The 18226-nt window shown below is 41.1% G+C and overlaps 2 protein-coding genes across 2 annotated transcripts in view; one reads left to right on the plus strand and one right to left on the minus strand.

Annotated features, from left to right (window-relative positions):
• LOC124315139 (ankycorbin-like) lies at positions 1 to 17613 on the plus strand. The gene is made up of 11 exons (XM_046780588.1): positions 1 to 412; positions 4426 to 4628; positions 5430 to 5543; positions 12672 to 12773; positions 13744 to 13941; positions 14033 to 14131; positions 14278 to 14376; positions 14462 to 14731; positions 15106 to 16151; positions 16269 to 16756; positions 16839 to 17613. The coding sequence occupies exons 2-11, from the start codon at positions 4539 to 4541 to the stop codon at positions 17120 to 17122; spliced, it is 2790 nt and encodes a 929-aa protein (XP_046636544.1). The 5' UTR covers positions 1 to 412; positions 4426 to 4538; the 3' UTR covers positions 17123 to 17613.
• LOC124315551 overlaps positions 17583 to 18226 on the minus strand; it is a 1258-nt gene continuing 614 nt past the window's right edge. Inside the window, exons 4-5 of the mRNA XM_046781306.1 lie at positions 17921 to 18209; positions 17583 to 17855 (exon numbers count right to left, since the gene is read on the minus strand). Of these exons, the coding sequence (XP_046637262.1) occupies positions 17690 to 17855; positions 17921 to 18209 (455 nt within the window). The 3' untranslated portion in view covers positions 17583 to 17689. The remainder of the gene's footprint in view (positions 17856 to 17920; positions 18210 to 18226) is intronic.

The following is an 18226-nucleotide window of genomic DNA, read 5'->3' on the forward strand; positions in this document are numbered from 1 at the left end:
ACTCTGGGCTCAGTTGCCCGTCGGACACGGTCTCTATCGGATCGTTTTTTGAGAATTTTTTATTTTTATTTTCGGTTGTTGTGGTTGTTCACGTTCGTTCGTTCGTTTTGATCATTTTGGATAACTTCAGGCCTCGTGTGGAAATTTGTGTTTGATTTGGTAAACGGATTACCTTTGATTAGTTGGATTCCAGGAGGTGATCGTGTGTGTGTGCTGTTTTAGTGGTGTGGTGGTTGAAGGTTGTTGTGTGTGTTTGTTGTTGCAACAACTCGGGTTTTTTTTTTTCGAGACAGCGAAGGACGCCCAGCATTTTATTTGTTCGACAAAATTTCGGTATTTTTTCGTTACCATATCGAGTGCGATTGTGCTGTGCTGTGTGTGTGTATGTTTGATTACATTTTCCAGAAGACTGGTAAGTTTTTTCAATTCAATTGAAATTTATTTAGAATAAGTGTTTGGAATATGTCGGCGGTAGACTTATACCTTTGCACGCGTGAATGCCCGTCAAGTCAGCTGGCCGTTTCTTTTCGTTCACTGGAGAGAAAGAAACAACGCCAACGAAAAAGTTCCATTTGACATTTGAGTCTTTTAGATCTCAAAGAATTATTTTTTTCGACGTGACGGGTCTCTCTTTTCACTTCTTCTGAATATATACCGTACGCGTAATAATAATAATAATATAATGATATCCTTGTATAATCGTCCATTATAGGCCCTAGAGCCAAGACATGAGAGACAGCGGTCGTCGTGATAGTGGGTCCCCCCCTTTCACTTTGCGTTGACATTGAGACAAATGGCAAATCATTTATCCTCGAAAAAATAAAATAAAAAATAGAAAGAACAAACTTTTCTTTTCAAAAACACACATATGCTGTGTGTGTGTGTGGTAGTTAACTTTTTTCTTATATATTTCTTTCCCCCATACGGATATAATTTTACTTTTTTGGGGGTTTTTCTTTTGAATTTTTACAAGAGATAACTTGACGCCAAGAACTCGTTCGACATTCTTCTTCCAGTTTTGTTTCTCTCTCTAGCTAGCTAGCTAGCTAAGCTCTTATTATAAGTTAACATTCTTGGAAATGAGCAGGGGGGAACTGGACTTTCAAGTTTTTGGGACGAATTTTTGTTTTTTCAAAATTTTATTTTCTTTATTTTATTTTATTTTTGTAAAAAAATTTGTGAAATCGAATTATACGACGCACGGTATAACGGGATGAGATAGTGTCTTAAATAAAAATATGTGTGCAGGGATTTTCTCGGTCGGCCAAAAAAGAAATGATAATCCTTTTTTTCTTTCTTTTTGTTCTGTGCTGTGACGTATAAGGCGATGGAGAAGATGAAGAAGAATCCCTTCAACACCTCGCTCACGAAATAGCGATGAAATTATTAGCGCCAAAGTGTATTTCCCCTCTCTCTCACACATCAACTAAACCAACTTGGGGGTTTTTAATAGAGCTAGCTGAGAGAAAGAGAACTGGTTCCCGTGTGTGTAATGTTTCATTATATCTAACGTGGCGTACTATTAAAAAAAGCCAGCATCTTCTTTGCCCTGATGCAACTTGACTACTTGATGGGAGGTTTGTGAGCTTCATCATCTTCATCATCTCCGTCCGTTCGTTCGTTCGTTCGTTTCTTTTTTTCTCTTTGGCCACCAATTATTTTCAATATTAGAGCAACTGTTTGCTGGGCATTGTTTTTTATTTTATTTTCAAACAGACGGACGGACTGGCCAGCACACCCAGGCCGACGTTATTAGCCTAATTTTTTTATACATGTGTGTGTGTGTGCACCTCTTCAGATGATGGATGGATCTTAAATGCTTTTTTGATCTATTTCGATCGGACCACCCTCCTCCTCTCTCCTATGCAATGATCATTTAATATAGAAATGAAATTCGGGAAAGGAAAACAAATCAACACAACAAACTTTGAGATTTTTTTGGTGTTGTTGGTTGTTGTTCTTGTTGTTTTCATTTCAAAACCGGCGATCAGGGCCGGAGCTATAGCCAGACCGAGAGAGTGTTTCATTAACTCAACACTTTTTTACGAGCAAAAAAATTATGTTTGCGGTCGTTCTTTTTTTCTTCTTCCCAATCTCCGTTATATAAGATTGAACGCGTGAAAGAATTTTTGTTATCTTCTCCAACCAGGGCCCGTTAAAAATTATTTTTTAAAAAATTCTTTTAAATTTTTTGAATTTTGGCGCTTTTTATTTTTGGGTGGAAAAAAAGATTAGAAAAATTAATTTTGATTCAGTCAACCGTGTTGAAAGAGCCAGTCAGTTATTTTGTGAGGAGGGAAAACGAACGAACAACAACAACAAGGTTGTTGTTCATTTGGGCGTGGGTTGAACGATTGGGTAATCAGGCGAATAGAAACAAAAAAAAAGTGGGAAACAAAAGAATAGGGAAACATAATCAACCCGCTCCTTTTCGTGACGGTAGACGATTGACGTCATACCCCGACGCGCGCGTCGTCCCGAAACAACCGAACAACACCAAAATTTCTAGCTGAGCTAAAGCTGTGGCACAAATCATCAAACAACAACTTTTTTTTCGGTTGTTTCTCTTCTTCGGCTGTTGTTGTTGTTGGCCATTTCGTCTCCTCTTTCTCTCGTTTTGGTCGTCTCAAATCGACACATTTTTTCGCCTCTTTTGTTTCGTCTGTCGACACTGAAATTTCTTCTCTCCAATGGAATGGGAAAAACATTCCGAGAGGCCAAAAACGAACTTCACCTTTTTGTCTATCGGGGACGAAATAATGGCCAGCAAAACTTATTATTTGTCTATTCTTTCCGACTAACTTGCGTATAATCTTCCTTAGAAAAATTCTGGGCGTCATTTTTGAAACTTCCCCACTTGCGTCACAGTGTACTGACGAGAAAACAAAACGGTTTGTTTTTTTATTTTTTTCCCCAGAGCTGAACAGAAAAATAAAGTTTCAATGGCCACCATTTATCCCGTCGATTTTCTTATACTATTCTCCCCCCTTTTATAAAAGCTTTCCAATAATAGATAAATATGCCTGGCCCTTTTGTGGCTCAAAAGAATATTGTTATTGATAGGTATAAATACAAATAAATACACACACAACACACGTTATTATTATACGACATTTTTGTGCAACAACCGAAGGAAATATATAAAGAAAATAGGAAAAAGTCCGGAAACTTTTGAAAAAGACGAATTGGCTGGTAGTTTTTCTTCTCCGACTGTAATAATATAAATGATTTCACGGTTTGTTTGCGCGTCTACCATTTTTTTATTTTATTTTATTTTATAACTTTTTTGTTTTTTTCCCCTTGGCCAACCTGCGGATGACCGTTGTTGTTGTCTCCCCCGTTTTTACGTCCTTTTATGTTGTTGTTGCGTCGTTGTTGTGGCCAGCAGAGCTCAAAAGTGGCCGAAACGAAACTTTTTTTTAACTTTGCGGCTCCTCCATCCATCGTGAAAAAAAGAGAAGAAATGGAACATTACACAATTTTTTCCAGGCATCATAGCGCGGCATGAGTTATATTTGTAAAAAAAAACGAACGCATTAGCCAACTAGTCCGAAACCGACCAACTATACTTGTAAGTGTGTTGGCGTGTACCGGAAATATTTCATGGTAAAAAAAAAGAAATTGTAAGTTCATCATCGTACAAGTCTACTATACTTTTTGATCGTCATAAAAAATAAGCTATAGAGTTGAAAGGATAATACAGCAAAGAATCAGAATTTATTGTTTGTATTATATTAGATGGCAACCGGCGCCGGTGCATTAGCGCAGTCATTAAAAACAAAAGAGGGTTTCACGTTTTCACGATTGCCGCACTTTTTCTTTTTTTAAATAAAAATATATCAAATGTGCCCGGGGGACAAATCACGAGTTTCCCTATATCCCGAATTTTTATTTTTAGGGGGGAAAGAAAAAAAAAAAAAATAAATAACCAGGACAATTTTTGAATGTTTTTCCCCTACATTTATGATTTCCTCCAAGGAAAAATGAAATAAAATTCTAGACACACGTCGAATAAGGCCACGTGCGCTTTTGTAAATATTCATTTTACCGGCTGTTGTCCCATATGCGTTCCATCAATCAACGGGAAAAAAATTTGGTTATATTTCTTTTTAAAATTTTTGGGCAGTTCAAAGTTTTCTTTTTTCTTTTTCAAATTCCCGCCCTATATTTTGTTGGGGCTCGTAACCCTATAATATTTCTTTCCGTACGTCATCGATATAGGGAAGCCGCGTCGCGACGCCGTCGATATTTAAGGGGCGTCTTTGCATATTGTTTTCTATATGTCTGGACTGGATGACGTAATAACAGACAACCGTACAAATCCCCTAGACGAGGAAACGTTTGATACAATTAACCGACTCAACTACAATATTTCAGTTGTTTCCGTTTTATTAATTCATTTTTTGTCTCTTTTTGAATTATAAGGTTCCGATACTGTTTGTCCGCGCGTGAGTGTGCGACAGTGATGTGTGGTGCGGAAGTGATTGCCCCCGTTGGCGGAAGAGAAACCTCCGGCACTTATCACCAATCAAGAGGAGATGCGTAAATTCCGACTCGTGGCCGGATTGGGTCGCCAGCCGACGCAGCAACAACAACAACAACAACAGACTCAACGAGAACAACGAGAGGTACATGAAAAACAAAATAAATTTGAATGATGTAAATCCCAAATGGGATTAGAAATGAATTAAATTCAAACCCCAAAGGGGTTGGAACGTGTTTCATCGCGGCTTTTGTCCTGTCGTAGAAAAATGTATAGGCAACCCTTTGGATGATTATACCGTCTACTAGGGTCTGTCTACTATACTACACACCGTGGCGTGTGTTTCTTATATAACCCATTTGGCCGCCAGATATTTCAGCTTCTCCTTCTATCCCCTTTATTTTTCTCCGAAGAAATGCACAAAGGAGGGCGACTTTTCTTATTCCGAGGCCCTTAATAGCAGAGCGGCAAATTTAAAAAGCAACTGGGGGGCAACAACAACTACAGTTGTTGCATGTGCCGACAACCAGCGGCCCTATTTAACCGTAATGCAGGACTTCTCTACAGGGGAAAAACCCAATGCAACAATGTTGTTGTTACACTTTTCTCAAAGTATAGGGGATTCATTTTGAAAACAAAATTAGAAAATCATTTGGGGTTGAATTTTTCAAATTTTGTTTTTCCCCCCAATTTCAAATCTGGCGGGCAAGCGAATCGAAATAACTCTCGTCAATGTTATAACGGCACGTGTGCGAGTTGAACGGAAGACAAAAAAGAAACCGCAAAAGTGTAGAGATATATAGTATTATAGGATGCCAGCTCCTATTACAGTTTTCGGTCCGGCGGTCGCCATTATTTAACGTCTATAGCGAAAAAAAGACAAAGTTCCGTTAGAATATATTTTCATTTCCTTCTTCTTTGTTTATTTATCTTTTCTTTCACACAGGTGGGAATTGTAAATGGCGGTGGTGGTAGCCGCGTCTTGGGTGTCACCAGCAACGGACCGGAGACGGCCGCTTCGCTCCTAGCGGCCGGACTCGACGCTCGAGCCGCTGAATTGGTGAGTTATACAAACCCGACAAAAGCCAGCAGTTGTCCATTTAAAAAATGTTTCTCCGGCCCTTTTAAAAATGGGAAAGTGACTTTTTCCTCATTCCTGAGGAAGAGAGAAAAGGGGCGGAGCCAAGGGTGGGAATGTGTATAATAGCCTTACAAAAAAAATAAAGTGTGTATAATCAAACTAAACACGGTCAAAGTCGATTCGATACGCTCGCGCCGGGCCCGTTCGTCCTGGAGCTTTTGCGCTCCAGGAATTTCGAATTGTTTTTCTTTATTTTTCCAACCCTAAACATTTTTTTTTGAAAAAAGAATTAGAAAATGTTTACAACAAGTGTATCTGTGCTATACCACGGACATCATTTTTTAGATTTGAAAAAATAACAAATTCGAATCGAATGGCGTGTTCCCGCCACATTTTTTTAAAAAGAAGACGCAAGGGCAAAGAGGAAAAAAACAAAAAAAACCGAAAGGAATTTCCGCGTGCACAGCGTTGACTCACGCACACACACGAGAGAACAATAGAAGAAAAAAAAACAAAAATTTATTTTTTTATTTTTATCTTTTTTTAGTTTTGTTACCACCTCTTTCCGGTTGAACGGCACGCGTATGTGTTTCTTCTTATATGTCTTTTCCCCTCCCCCCTTCTCTCACTAAAAAAAAATTTTTGTTTTTTTCTTTGAAAAAAAATAAGAAGTGAAGCGTTTTACGACGATTTGAAACACGCGCGCTCTTATTACATTTTCCCAGCCGCGCTCCGTCTAAAAGGAGCTAGGATAGTACCCACACAGCTATAGTCAGCCACTCTTGTCCGGTTATTATCGTTGAACACACACGTCGAAAAAAACACGGCCCCTTTTTTCTTTTAAATTATTATTTATTTATTTTTCTTCCAGCTGATTTATTCAAAAAGATTAACACGGAAAATTGCGCATTTATTAAATAATTATTTGATTTATTTTTAAAATATCCTTTTTTTTTCGTTGCGCAAAAATTAGTGTAAAACATATTTTTTTTTTTTTGGGGGGGGGGGGGGGTCTGTTGGATCATTAGCATATATCTCACACATATTCAGTAGAGAATCTCTTTTGTTTCCAATCATTGAGAAAACATTTTTTTTTTCTTTCTCCCGCCGGATGGGAAGCCGCGTGACCGTAAGCAGCCGCAACCTTTATTTATTTTTCACGTAGTAGTGTCCTACTTTTTTCTTGTTTCTTTTTACCCCCCCATCCATCGTTTCAGAATTTGATTGTGGATTCAGGCAGTGGCTGGCTGACTGTCTGGCTGGCTGGCTGGTATACTATATGTTGTGTACAGCGCCCATCTGTGTCTACAATCATTTCCGAGATGTGTGTGTGCGTATAATAACGTTTGAAAGAAGGTAAAAAAAAAACGAACGAACTTGTAGAGGCATCATCAGTGATGGCCGGAAGGCAATTCACGAAATGTCTAACCCTTTTATTTGATGCGTGATACACACTCTAGAATAATCTAAAGAAACGGCGAGTTATATTTCTAAACCAAATATTTGTTCCATGTTTATTTTGTCGTGAAATAGGAAAAGGGGATGGGAAGAAAAAGGGATGATGTTGCATATTAGATCCTTTCATTTTTCATAGGTAAAAATATTTTTACTTTTGTTAACTTGTTTCTTTCTTGTCTGTATATCGTCTACACAAATCTGAACTCGAATGGGTGGTCCTTTTTCAGGGTCCCAGTTTGAGTCCTCTCTAACGGTACAGCTATATTTCATCATTTCCCCCCTTTATCCCTTATTCTCTGTCTAGTTGTGTGTAAAAGAGATGAACAGCATATACGGTCTAATATAATAATAACGTCCATACAACCAACAATACCTATACCCCAACAGTCCTGATTACATCTCTTAAGGGGTGGTCTCTCTTCTCTTCTTTGTTGTTTGTTGTTGTGAGGGTGGAATAAAGATGAAAGAAGAAAAGTTTCGGGAAAGAGATGGGAGAGAGATGGTCTTTTTCATCATCTATCGATGGCGTGTCGTAATGACCCCGCACTGGGTTAAGGGGCGTGGTTTCTTTTTCTTCCAAGTATTATTTAAAAAAAGAAAAGGGGTTAGCAGAGATATTTATAACCACCGCAGGTAATTTTGTCAAAACGCGGGAAAACGTTTATTTTCAAAAAAAAACGCGCCGCCAAACATTTTATTTTATTTTAAATTTTTGGGTGGTGGTGGTGGTGTGTGTGGCGACCCGCCATTTTTTGAACGAAACATGCGTAATGATTAGTCGAGAGCTTTTTGGATGATGATGATGATGATGATGATGATGACGGCGTCCGTTTTTCCCACACAGTGTGTCTCTCTTCTCTCTGTCAATTTTTTCGGTCATTAAAAAAGTTGTGTGAAGTCATGAAAAACGGCTGGCCCGTCCAACCCAAATTCCCGAAAAAATAGAAAAACGGACTAGGGAAGAAGAGACAAGTACCGTGAATAAATACAATATCATCCCCACTATACCCGTGTGGTTCCATACACGAAATATATATCAGCGGTGATTCTGCTGGGAACGAAAAACTGTCCGCTGCACCGACTTGAAGAGAAAAAGTTTCCGGTTTGATGATGATGATGATGGTGGTAACCGCTCCCGCGTGATGATGATACGGTTGTTTATTTATTTATAATATCTAAGAAAGAAGAAGAAGACAAAGTTGAGACAGTTGCACGGGATTTATGAGATTGTATTATTTTTTATCCGCCGTTCTCGGACCCAGCAGCTATAGACACGGGGGGTATGTACAACATTTATTCTAAATAAGATTGGGACTATATACAGCCAAAAGTCGGCTGGGAAAAGAGATGGATGCGCGTCGTTAGTTTTTTTCGAAACTCAGACGGGCGGAGCAAATATATAAATATGTGAAACGGGACATCCATCGGTTAGTCCAGCACCAACGACACGGTCATCATATCGATCCGCTCTAGTAAGAAAAATTAAATTGGCGCCATTTTTATTTTGAAAATAATTCTCTTCCGGAATTATTTTTTTTTTTTGGGGGGGTAAATGGGAATTTGTTTGTTCCTAATTTTATTTCATTTTCTTCACACACAATTGAACCGCAAGCTTCGGGATCGTGTGGCTCTCATCATCACGCTGCTGGGCGCCCATCCTCTCTCTCTCCGACCGTCTAATAATGATTGAACCTATCCGCCGCGCTTTTAAGTTTTTTTTTCGGTTGGGTTTCGGTTGGGTTGGTTGTTGTTGGTGGCGGAGAGAGACTTTCTTTTGTGTCTGTGGCGTGGAATATCATCACACACACAAGAGATGTTGTAATAGGCCATCCTAAATAGTCTCTCTCTCTCCTTTTGGTTCTGTTCTGTTGTGTGTCTATTCTTTTGGCGTGAGTCTCTCATCCGGCCCTGGTGTGTGTCCCTTTTGTTGTTTTCTCTCCAAAGGTTAAAAGGTTTTTTCTTTTTCTCTATACCAAAAAAAGTTGCAAGAGAGAAAAATATAAAGACGAGCTATTACGCCATCACCCAAAAACAGAATTTTCTCTCTCCCTGTTGTTGGTGTTGTTGTTGCTCGCCTGAGAGTCATTTATTCACACATCTGTTTCACCGAGGCGCTAAATTTTGAATCTCCTTTTCAAGAGTTGGTTGATGAGGTACCGAAAAGAGCTGCGCGTGAGCTCTTGGATGAAAACGTTTCCGGTCTTCTTCTTCTTTTTTCTCTCGGTCTAAAACATGATGGACAAATCCCCGGGTACAACAACAACAACAACAATGGAAGACGGTGGTATAGTAGCCGCCAGCAGCTGTATTAGCGCAGCAGATGAAAGGAGAATCAAGTTTTTTCTTGATAAAAGAATAGACTCGGTCATTATCACGTTAGACTCTTCTATCCATCGCAGCTATAATCCATCACGATTATAAATATTTTCCTTTTGGTGTATATACAACTTTCTTCGTCTACTTTTCAATCTCTCTTGGTGGTGGAGCAGCTCTGACGGTCGGCTGCGGCTGCTGTTGGTGATGAGACTCCCCCCTGCTGAGAATCTCTTTTGATTGGCCGGTGATCAGCGCAACAAACCTGATTGTCTTGCTGTTGTTGCACGCTGATCACGCAGCAGCAGCCGATTTCTATACATAGCCAATTGCTAAATCGACACAAAGTGATTGATTTTCATTATGTATATTCCCCCCGCGTAGCCGTTTGATTTCCACACGTCTACAAAAATTTGACGAACACGAAATTCTTATATTTCACCGTAATTCTTAAATAATAACAGAAATTTCATTTTTTTTGTTTAAATTTTTATTATTTTTGCGCCGGGGTGTCGTGTTTCAAAGTGTTTTTTCTTCTTTTCTTTTCTTCTTTTTATCTTTTTTGGGTTTTTATTTTTTTAAACTTGCGGCGGGAAGAGTTCACGACCTCGACTCCTCCCCCACCGACTCCGCCTCCTCCTGGTGTTTCTCTAATAATCTCTCGCCTTTTCTTCTTTCTTTCTCTCCTCGAGACGTGTTCGTGTAAATATGATTCGGCACTGTGAGCTCTGCTCTGTCGTGAAAAACTATACGGGGCCGCAGCGTTTTGTGATGTCGCCGCCAACAGCTCACACACACACAAACCGCCGCAGGATATCGGCTCTCCAAAAAATTTAAATTTGTCTAATTTTTTTCAAAAAGCCCGCCCCTTTTGTAGATCACCTTCCGTGTATTTTTTAAAAAAGAAATAGAATTAGAATTAAAAACAAAACCGCAAAATGCCAAGGCTTTATAATTTTCGTTTCTTGATCGATGCGCTCATCATCACGTCTTCGCTTAGCTTCGCCATTTTTATGTTTGAAATTGTTTGACTGCGGTCAAATATTTTTAAAAATGGCGATCGTCACACTCGCGCGCGAAAACATAAAATGGTGTCGCCCATCTCTTTAGATTTTGACGACGAATAAATAATAATGGTGTGAAAATCTTGAAGGACTGAACTAAACATTTTGGGGTTGACTGTGAGAAATCCCACAGACGTGCCCCAGACTACCACGCCCTGACTTATTAAACACACACTCATCCATTCTTCTTATAGTAATACCGTGGAATTACCAAAATAATGTGACACTTATCCGTTCAAATAATCCGGCTCATAGGTGTATCGAATTTCAGATAAATATTTCGAGATAAGTACTAGTAGCCTCTGGTATAGTTGTCTACTTATAATATTTGTCAAATGGTTGATTTTTTGATCCGTATATGCAGAAGGACTTTTGCTACCGGAAGCCATCCATTCGGATAGTGTTACATCAATTGTGTTTGGTTGTTTTTTTCGCTACCGGTTAGATTATTTGATGACGACAAGTTTTCTATTTTTCCCGATATAACTTTGAAACAAGAAAAAGCCTCTCGTCTTTCTCGCGTGTCGAGCGCATCAACGGCGGCGGCACACGCCGGTTGGCCAGCCATCATCCGCTGTCCATCCATTTCCATCTTTTTCTCTCTCTCTCTTCTCCACTCGGTTAAAACGGCGCGCAACAGCCGGATAACACGACACACACACACAGCACATCTCTGTCTCTCATCTTTTATTTAACGGTCATCATCATCCCCCATCACCGAATAAGAAAAACAAGTTGAAAGAGAGACTGGAGAATATGAATGGAATATGGAATTTGTTCTTCCCAGTCCCGTTTTGTACCGTACCTGCGAGTCCGTCCGTATACAAGCCAAATGGATAGACGGAAGATGATGCTGACGGGGACCGCATCCATCATCACGTTTCTTCTTCTTGTGGCCCAACCAACGGATGTGCATTTGAATACATATGCAAGGCATCAGCATCAAATCTATGATGATGATCATCAGCAGTGCCACAGAGCGCCTCCAGCCCGTTATATGATTGTGTGGTTTTTATAGTATACGTCACTTTTTAGGTTTTTGATTTTTTGGAATTTCTTCCGGACGATTCCGGCCACAGGATAAAAAAAAAAAAAAAAAACAGTTATATAGTTGGGAAATATCTATAGTTTTGGTGGGGTGTGTACAGTATACATATTATCTTTTTCTCCCCTCCTATATAGATGCGTGTGTGTACATTTAAATATTATATACCTGGGTGATGGATGGAGAGGAGCACAGAAGGTATAGAAAAAAAGGGAATAATTTATCAAATCAAATTTTTTTTGGGGGGTGTTTTACCTTTAACTTGATTTCCTCTTTATCCTATCCCGCATTTAAAATAAATGGAATAAATCTCATATTTTTTCCAGCAGGGATATGTATAGGCGGAAGCCAGCCAATATCGACAATGTTCTTCCCCACCCCATCACCACAAAATTCTTTTTCCCAGTTCTGTCGTAGAAAGGATCAACTTTTTAAACGGCTTCGATAATAATTTCCAGTCGGTAGAACTTCAATAGCATAGTTTCAATATACAAAATATATACTCGGGATCCTCGCACTGTCAGCTGTGTCTGACGTGACCTGAATCCCTACCTATATCCATGTGCATATAATTTACCAGCCGATTTTCACAGTCTTCCCCCTCTGCACATAATACGGTACTAGACAAAGTGAAAGTCTGTACATACCAGACTATGCACTCTCTCTGATCGATGAGATTTTTTTTTCAACCCTCAACTTCCGTAAAAAAAATGAATTTTGTTTTTTGTTTTGTTTTGTTGGGTGTGTCCCGAACGCTCAAATGTTTTAGATGTCGGCGGGTTTTTTTGTTAGATCTTATCGACTCCGCCCCACGATTTTTTGATTGCCGTTAGTTGTTGTTGTGGGGGCTATAATAACAACTATACCATGTGTGTGCAGTTTTGGTTATTTTGATCCACGTTCTTATAATGTGAATAGGCAAAGCTATATGATTTCATCGTCGGCTATTATAGTGATATAGCGTTCGTCCGTCTATATATATAATAACCATTTGGAAAATTACAATTTTCCACTTCAGCCGAGCTCTTGTTGTTGTTGTATGCATAGAACATGATTGGCTAATATATCTCCACGTCGCCTATTACATGGATTTTTAAAAAAAGGGATGGTGCCTGGATATAATCGATTGATTTTTGTTTTCTTTCATATCGAATGATGATAATGGCGTTCAAAAAAGTCAAATGCTCATCTCTTCTTTTTTTGGGGGGGTTTTATTTTTGATTACAGGCGTCGGCCACTCCTCTGCAACGGGCCGCGGCCGAAGGCCACGTCGATATCGTCCACCAACTCCTCAAACACGGAGCTGACGTCAACCACCAAGACGCGCTGGTACGTTGTGTTTATATAGATAATAAATAAATAAATAAATAGAAATCCCCAAAATAATAACAACAATCGACAAAAAAAGATATGGTAATAAGATTCCTTTATTCCAATATATAATCCCCGTATAGTATGACGCCATCACCGATTTGACGGTTGTCTCTCGCTCGATTCGTAACGTCCGTTCGATTTTTTTTTCAATTTTCCCGAATTTTTTGAATTATCATCGTCGATGTTGTTGTACGTGTGTGACTATCATTGGAGATTTCGATGGGGCGACACATTCTAATTTTCTACGCATCATCCATCACGTTGTTGTTGTTGTTGCGGTTGTTCTCTCTCTCCTGTGTGTACAGTGATAAATGCCAACAGAAGAAAATAAGAAAATCATTTGATTTCGATACGGAAATGGACGTGGGAAAATTATTAAAAAGAAGAAAAAACAATTTTCTCCGCTAAAAAATTAAAAGTTCCGCTCTGCTGAGAGAAAATTCTTTTGTTTCTCTCTGTGTGTGCGGATAAATCCCAAAATGTATCAAAATCCCTAGAATATATATCTCTTGCGTATTATATAATACTACTACATAGCCAACCAGTGCGGGGAGAAATGATATTCAAAAGGGCGTCAGTGATGATGATGATGATGATGATCTTTATTCTTTTATTCACGCGCTAGATTCTCTCTCGCGCCTTTTTTTATTATTATTGTACAATCAAACCCGAGTATATCTCTCTCTCACGACCCCGCTAGGAAATGATTATTATTTCTTTTTTTCCACAGCTGTTGCACTCCATTCTTCTTTTCTTTTCTTTTATTCTTTTGAAATAGACCGACCTCATTTTTTGGTGGTTTGCTAAATAGTTCCTATATACTATATACTCCCGGCGCCATTTTGAGTCGAAATAACGCCGTTTTGAATGAATAATTTTGAAAAAAATAAAAATGATTTTAATTTTTGTTTATAATAATGAACAGCACGGCAACAGCGCGTTGCACGAGGCGGCCTGGCGGGGCTACTCGCAGACGGTGACGATCCTGACTCAACAAAAGGCCAACGTCAACGCCGTCAACCGGGCCGGCTTCACGCCGCTCCACCTCTGCTGCCAGAACGGCCACAACGAAACGTGTCGCGTCCTCCTCTGGGCCGACGCCAATCCCGACGCCAAAAATCACGTAATTTTATTCACTATTCATTCACCATTCCATTTCTCAAAAAACAATCGATATGTAATCAATTTGATCTTTTATTTGTTGGACCGACTAGTATGGCGACACGCCGTTGCACACGAGCGGTCGCTACGGTCACGCGGGAGTCATGCGCATCCTGGTCAGCGCCCAGTGCAACGTCTCCGAGCAGAACAAGGTAAATTTTTTTTATTTTCAATTTTAATTTTCAAATTTTAATTTCAAAATTTTAATAATTCTAATTTTGACATTTTAAAATTTTTTTTTTAAATCGTCCCAATTTCTTAATTGAAATGAATCAATTCGTCGGGTCCAAAAAACCAGAACGGAGACACGGCCCTGCACATCGCCGCCGCCATGGGCCGTCGCAAGTTGACTCGGATCCTCATCGCCGCCGGCTGTTCCACCAACGTCAAAAACAAGGTATATAGACAAATCAAAAAACAATTTGATGAATGAATGAATGAATGAAATAACAATTGCATTTTGTGTCCATCTCTCTATGCAGCAAGGGGAGTACGCCGTGGATATCGCCCGCCGGAAGGAATTCCACGAGATTGTCGGCATGCTCCTGAAATCGGCTAAGGTCTCCGGGGCCGGAAGCCTCCACCACGGTGGGGCCGCCCGCGGCTCTTCATCGGCTCACGCTCACGACCGGAGTAAAAACGGCAGCGCCTCCAAGTCGACGAAATCCAAGAGGGTCAAGACGGACAGCGCCACCGCCTCCAGCAAGGACGGAAGTCGGAGCAACTCGGCCAAGCCCAAAGAAAGGAAAAGGGTACGCACAATCATAAAAGATAATCATCATCCAGCCCCATCATCATAAAATATTATTATTCTTTTCTTTTCTTTGTTTTATTTTTCTTTATTTTTTCGGTTGTGTGTGTGTGTGTGTGACTCGGTTGGGTGGGCGGGCGGGGGAGTGAACCGGATGCATTAGCACACACCGGAACGATCTATACACGCTCACGCGTATCACGATCAACTTTTAACGGGGCTGGATCTCAAATAAAATTTTGTTTGATATAATCGGCCCGTCATTTGTTTTTTGGGGGTTCTCAATTGATCGATCGAAATTTTTCTGGAAATTTCGATCATTTCGATCATTTTTCGATCATCGATCATTTTTTACGATCTTTTTTTTTTTTACAGAGGAAAGAGAAACACGGATCGCCCAGCAGCGAGTCGGCCGGCAAAATGGTCAACGGACTGGTCGTCAACTCGCCGTACGGATGCCACGACAATCCGGAATTGGCCAAAATGCTCCACAAGAAATTGAACGCCCTGCCGGACAAGCCGTTGAAGAAAGGCGAGCAATACTTTCTCGATCTGTCCGGCAAGATTCAAAAGGGTCCGGTGGGCGTGCCGACCTGCTACTGCGGCCCGGTCCTCCACCGATTGGAGTGCCGACTGGCCAAAGACAAGCAGGAAATCCTGCACCGGCTGGATTCGGCTCATCTGAGGCTGGACGCCAAGATCGACGGGCTGGAGCGCAACACCCAGCAGCAGCTGCAGGGACTCCAGCGGACGGTGGACAGTCTGGGACTGGAGAGCAGCGCCGCCGGATTGCAGCGGGTGCGCAACAGCATCGTCATCGACGATCCGGGCCACGCCACTCCGCCGCTGCCCAACTGCCTGGAACTGGTCAGCAATAATTCGACGACGTCGCATTCCCACCGCGACTCGGACGAGACGGCCGACGTCCACCAACATCCCTGGAACAACAATCAAAAGATGAACAAACCTTCGACCAAGAAGAACAAGAAATCCGCACCTGGAACAACATCCGGAGTGGATGAATATCAAATCATCCAGTCATCTCAACCGCCGATCGAGACGGGCCACGAAGTCCAGTACACGATGGACAGGCTGGGACTGGATTCCGGCCAGCAGGAGACGGCCAACAACAAGCAGCAAGCCCTCCAGGCACTCAAGAATCGTCTGGCATTGACCAGGATCCAGGAGCAGCTGGAACTGGACGCCATTGTCGAGCACTACGAGCGCCGGAATCACGTCAACGGCTTCAACGGCCACGGAATCATCGAAGATGCGGAAGAGGAAGAAGAAGAAGAGGAGGAAGAAGAAGAAGAAGAAGATGAAGAGGAAGAAGAATCGGAAGAATCGGAAGACGAAGATTTAATCCTTCCACCTCCGGCCATCATCAGTTCGGAGAAAGCTTCCATGCTCTCCGATTCCAGGTATTAATGAGTCATTAAAATGCAATTACGTCATGATTCGTTTTTCTGAAACTTTTTTGGGGTTGTTGTTGTTGTTGTTGTTTGCAATTGGATCCGGTTGATGGAACGATTGTAAAGGTACGAGAACTACGATTATCCGGCGTCCATTACGAAACCGCTGCCGTCGTACGGATTAACCGCGTCGTCTGCTGGGCCTCCTCCGCACCACCACCAACCGAGCGGAGGAGGAGTTGCTAACGGTTCCGGGATCCTGACTTACCGCAATTTGCCCTTGCCGCGCTACCACCTGGACACGACGACCGGATCGTCGGGGACAGAGTCGACGACGACGAAATTGTTTAATGGAATGACGGCCACAACTACCACCGTGGTGGACATTCATCATCACGCCGGAGGCGGCGGAGGCAATGGCGGAATCATCCAGCCGGATCATTCGCCGGCCAACAATTTGCTGGGCGTCATTATCGATCCGGTTCTCTACGCCCGCCATTTCGCCGGCCATCACGATCTGAGAGTTTATCAAGACGATCAAGATCGACACAACGATTCCGGCTACAGTACAAGGCCCGGAGAAAGTTCCCAAGGGCCGTCTCCGTCCCTGTCAGGTATACGAAAATCAAAATTTTGATTTCGTCTAAAAAGATTAACATCTGGAAAAATCAAACTGTTTGCTGGTTATTTATCCAGGGCCGGCCGAGTCGACGGAAGGCGACACGACGGCCATCGACACGATCAGCCCTCGATCGACCCGTCGGATGGAACATTTCCAGTCGCATTTCGCCCGCGATTTGGCCCAGACGTTGCCGGCCATGACCAACGGCTCTTCTTCGTCCAACGGCTATTATCACCACCATCAAAATGGCAATGCCAACAATGGGGTGGTGGCCTACCCTCGGGTCAGGTTTGCCGTTCCAGACCATGAGCAATCTCACTTCCCACCGGGAACAATCAGTTCCTCGAGTCTGGTATGAAAACCCAAATTATTTTTCATTTCAAAAGAGAAAAAGAAGTTGAGAATTTGAGGGATAACAGTTCCAAGTCATCGACGACTGTGAAGCCGGTGTTGTCATTTTGATTGTTTGATTGGACAATTTTTCTTTTTAAAGAATAAAAAAAAATGAATTATTATTATTATGATAACCAGTTCCTTTGTTTGTTTGTTTTTTTAGAAATAATGTACAGAAATATTTAAAAAGAATTGCCATGAGCTGTTATAGTGTCCTGCCAACGTCTTGCTATTTAAAAAATGTTCAGATTTAACGAATGAAATTTTGTGTGATTCAATCCCCCCTTAATCATTTTTAATTGTGGAGTTTTTTTTTTCTTTTCAATATTTGTAATGTAACAAGTGTCTATGCTAGTTGGTTTCATTTCGTCTCATCTGTTCATCCGACATCCGTGTGTATCTTTTGGTGTGGCATGGAAATGACAATTGTTTAAATCAATATATTGATCAAAAGAGTGGAAACAAAAAAAATATTTTCTTTAAACAAAGTTGATCGACCAATATGTGTAATGGGAATTGTTAGAAAAATGATTTAAGTATAGAGATATGGCACCAACACTGGGGTGTTTTTGAGGTAGGCACGGTATTCTGGAGTGGTGCCCCATTTGTGCAATCCGTACTTCTCCAATGGCGGAATGCCAGACATTTGTGTGATGAGGTAACTGAGGAACATGGGGCTTAAAATGGTAAGATATTCCCTGTTTTGAAAAAGAGAAAACAAACATTAATTTGACTTTAATGGAAATAGATGATAGTTCATTACCACCATTCGGTGAAGGTTGAAGAGGCACTAATGAAGAGACCAAACCAGAGGAGAATTTCACCAAAGTAATTGGGATGGCGAGAAACACTCCAGAGGCCAGTGTTGATGAATTTTCCGGCGTTGGCTGGATCGCTGCGAAATTGACTCTTTTGGTAATCTGCCACAACTTCAGTGGCAAAACCAACTGCCCACATGGTCCAGCCCAGCCAATCGATGGCACTGAGGGAAGGTTGTTTTCTCTGCATCACCATCATCAGTGACGGAAGCAAAGTGACAATCACCCAAACACCTGAAATTTAATTTAGA

The sequence above is a fragment of the Daphnia pulicaria genome, chromosome 11 (genome assembly GCF_021234035.1).
Source record: "Daphnia pulicaria isolate SC F1-1A chromosome 11, SC_F0-13Bv2, whole genome shotgun sequence".
Lineage (NCBI taxonomy): Eukaryota > Metazoa > Arthropoda > Branchiopoda > Diplostraca > Daphniidae > Daphnia > Daphnia pulicaria.

What these genes read in the sequence shown, in the direction of transcription:
- LOC124315139 (XM_046780588.1), top strand. Translation starts at nt 4,539, where the DNA reads ATGCGTAAATTCCGACTCGTGGCCGGATTGGGTCGCCAGCCGACGCAG. An exon ending in AGCCCAAAGAAAGGAAAAGG is followed by an intron (nt 14,732 to 15,105) that starts GTACGCACAATC and finishes TTTTTTTTACAG; the next exon opens with AGGAAAGAGAAACACGGATC. An exon ending in TCCATGCTCTCCGATTCCAG is followed by an intron (nt 16,152 to 16,268) that starts GTATTAATGAGT and finishes ACGATTGTAAAG; the next exon opens with GTACGAGAACTACGATTATC.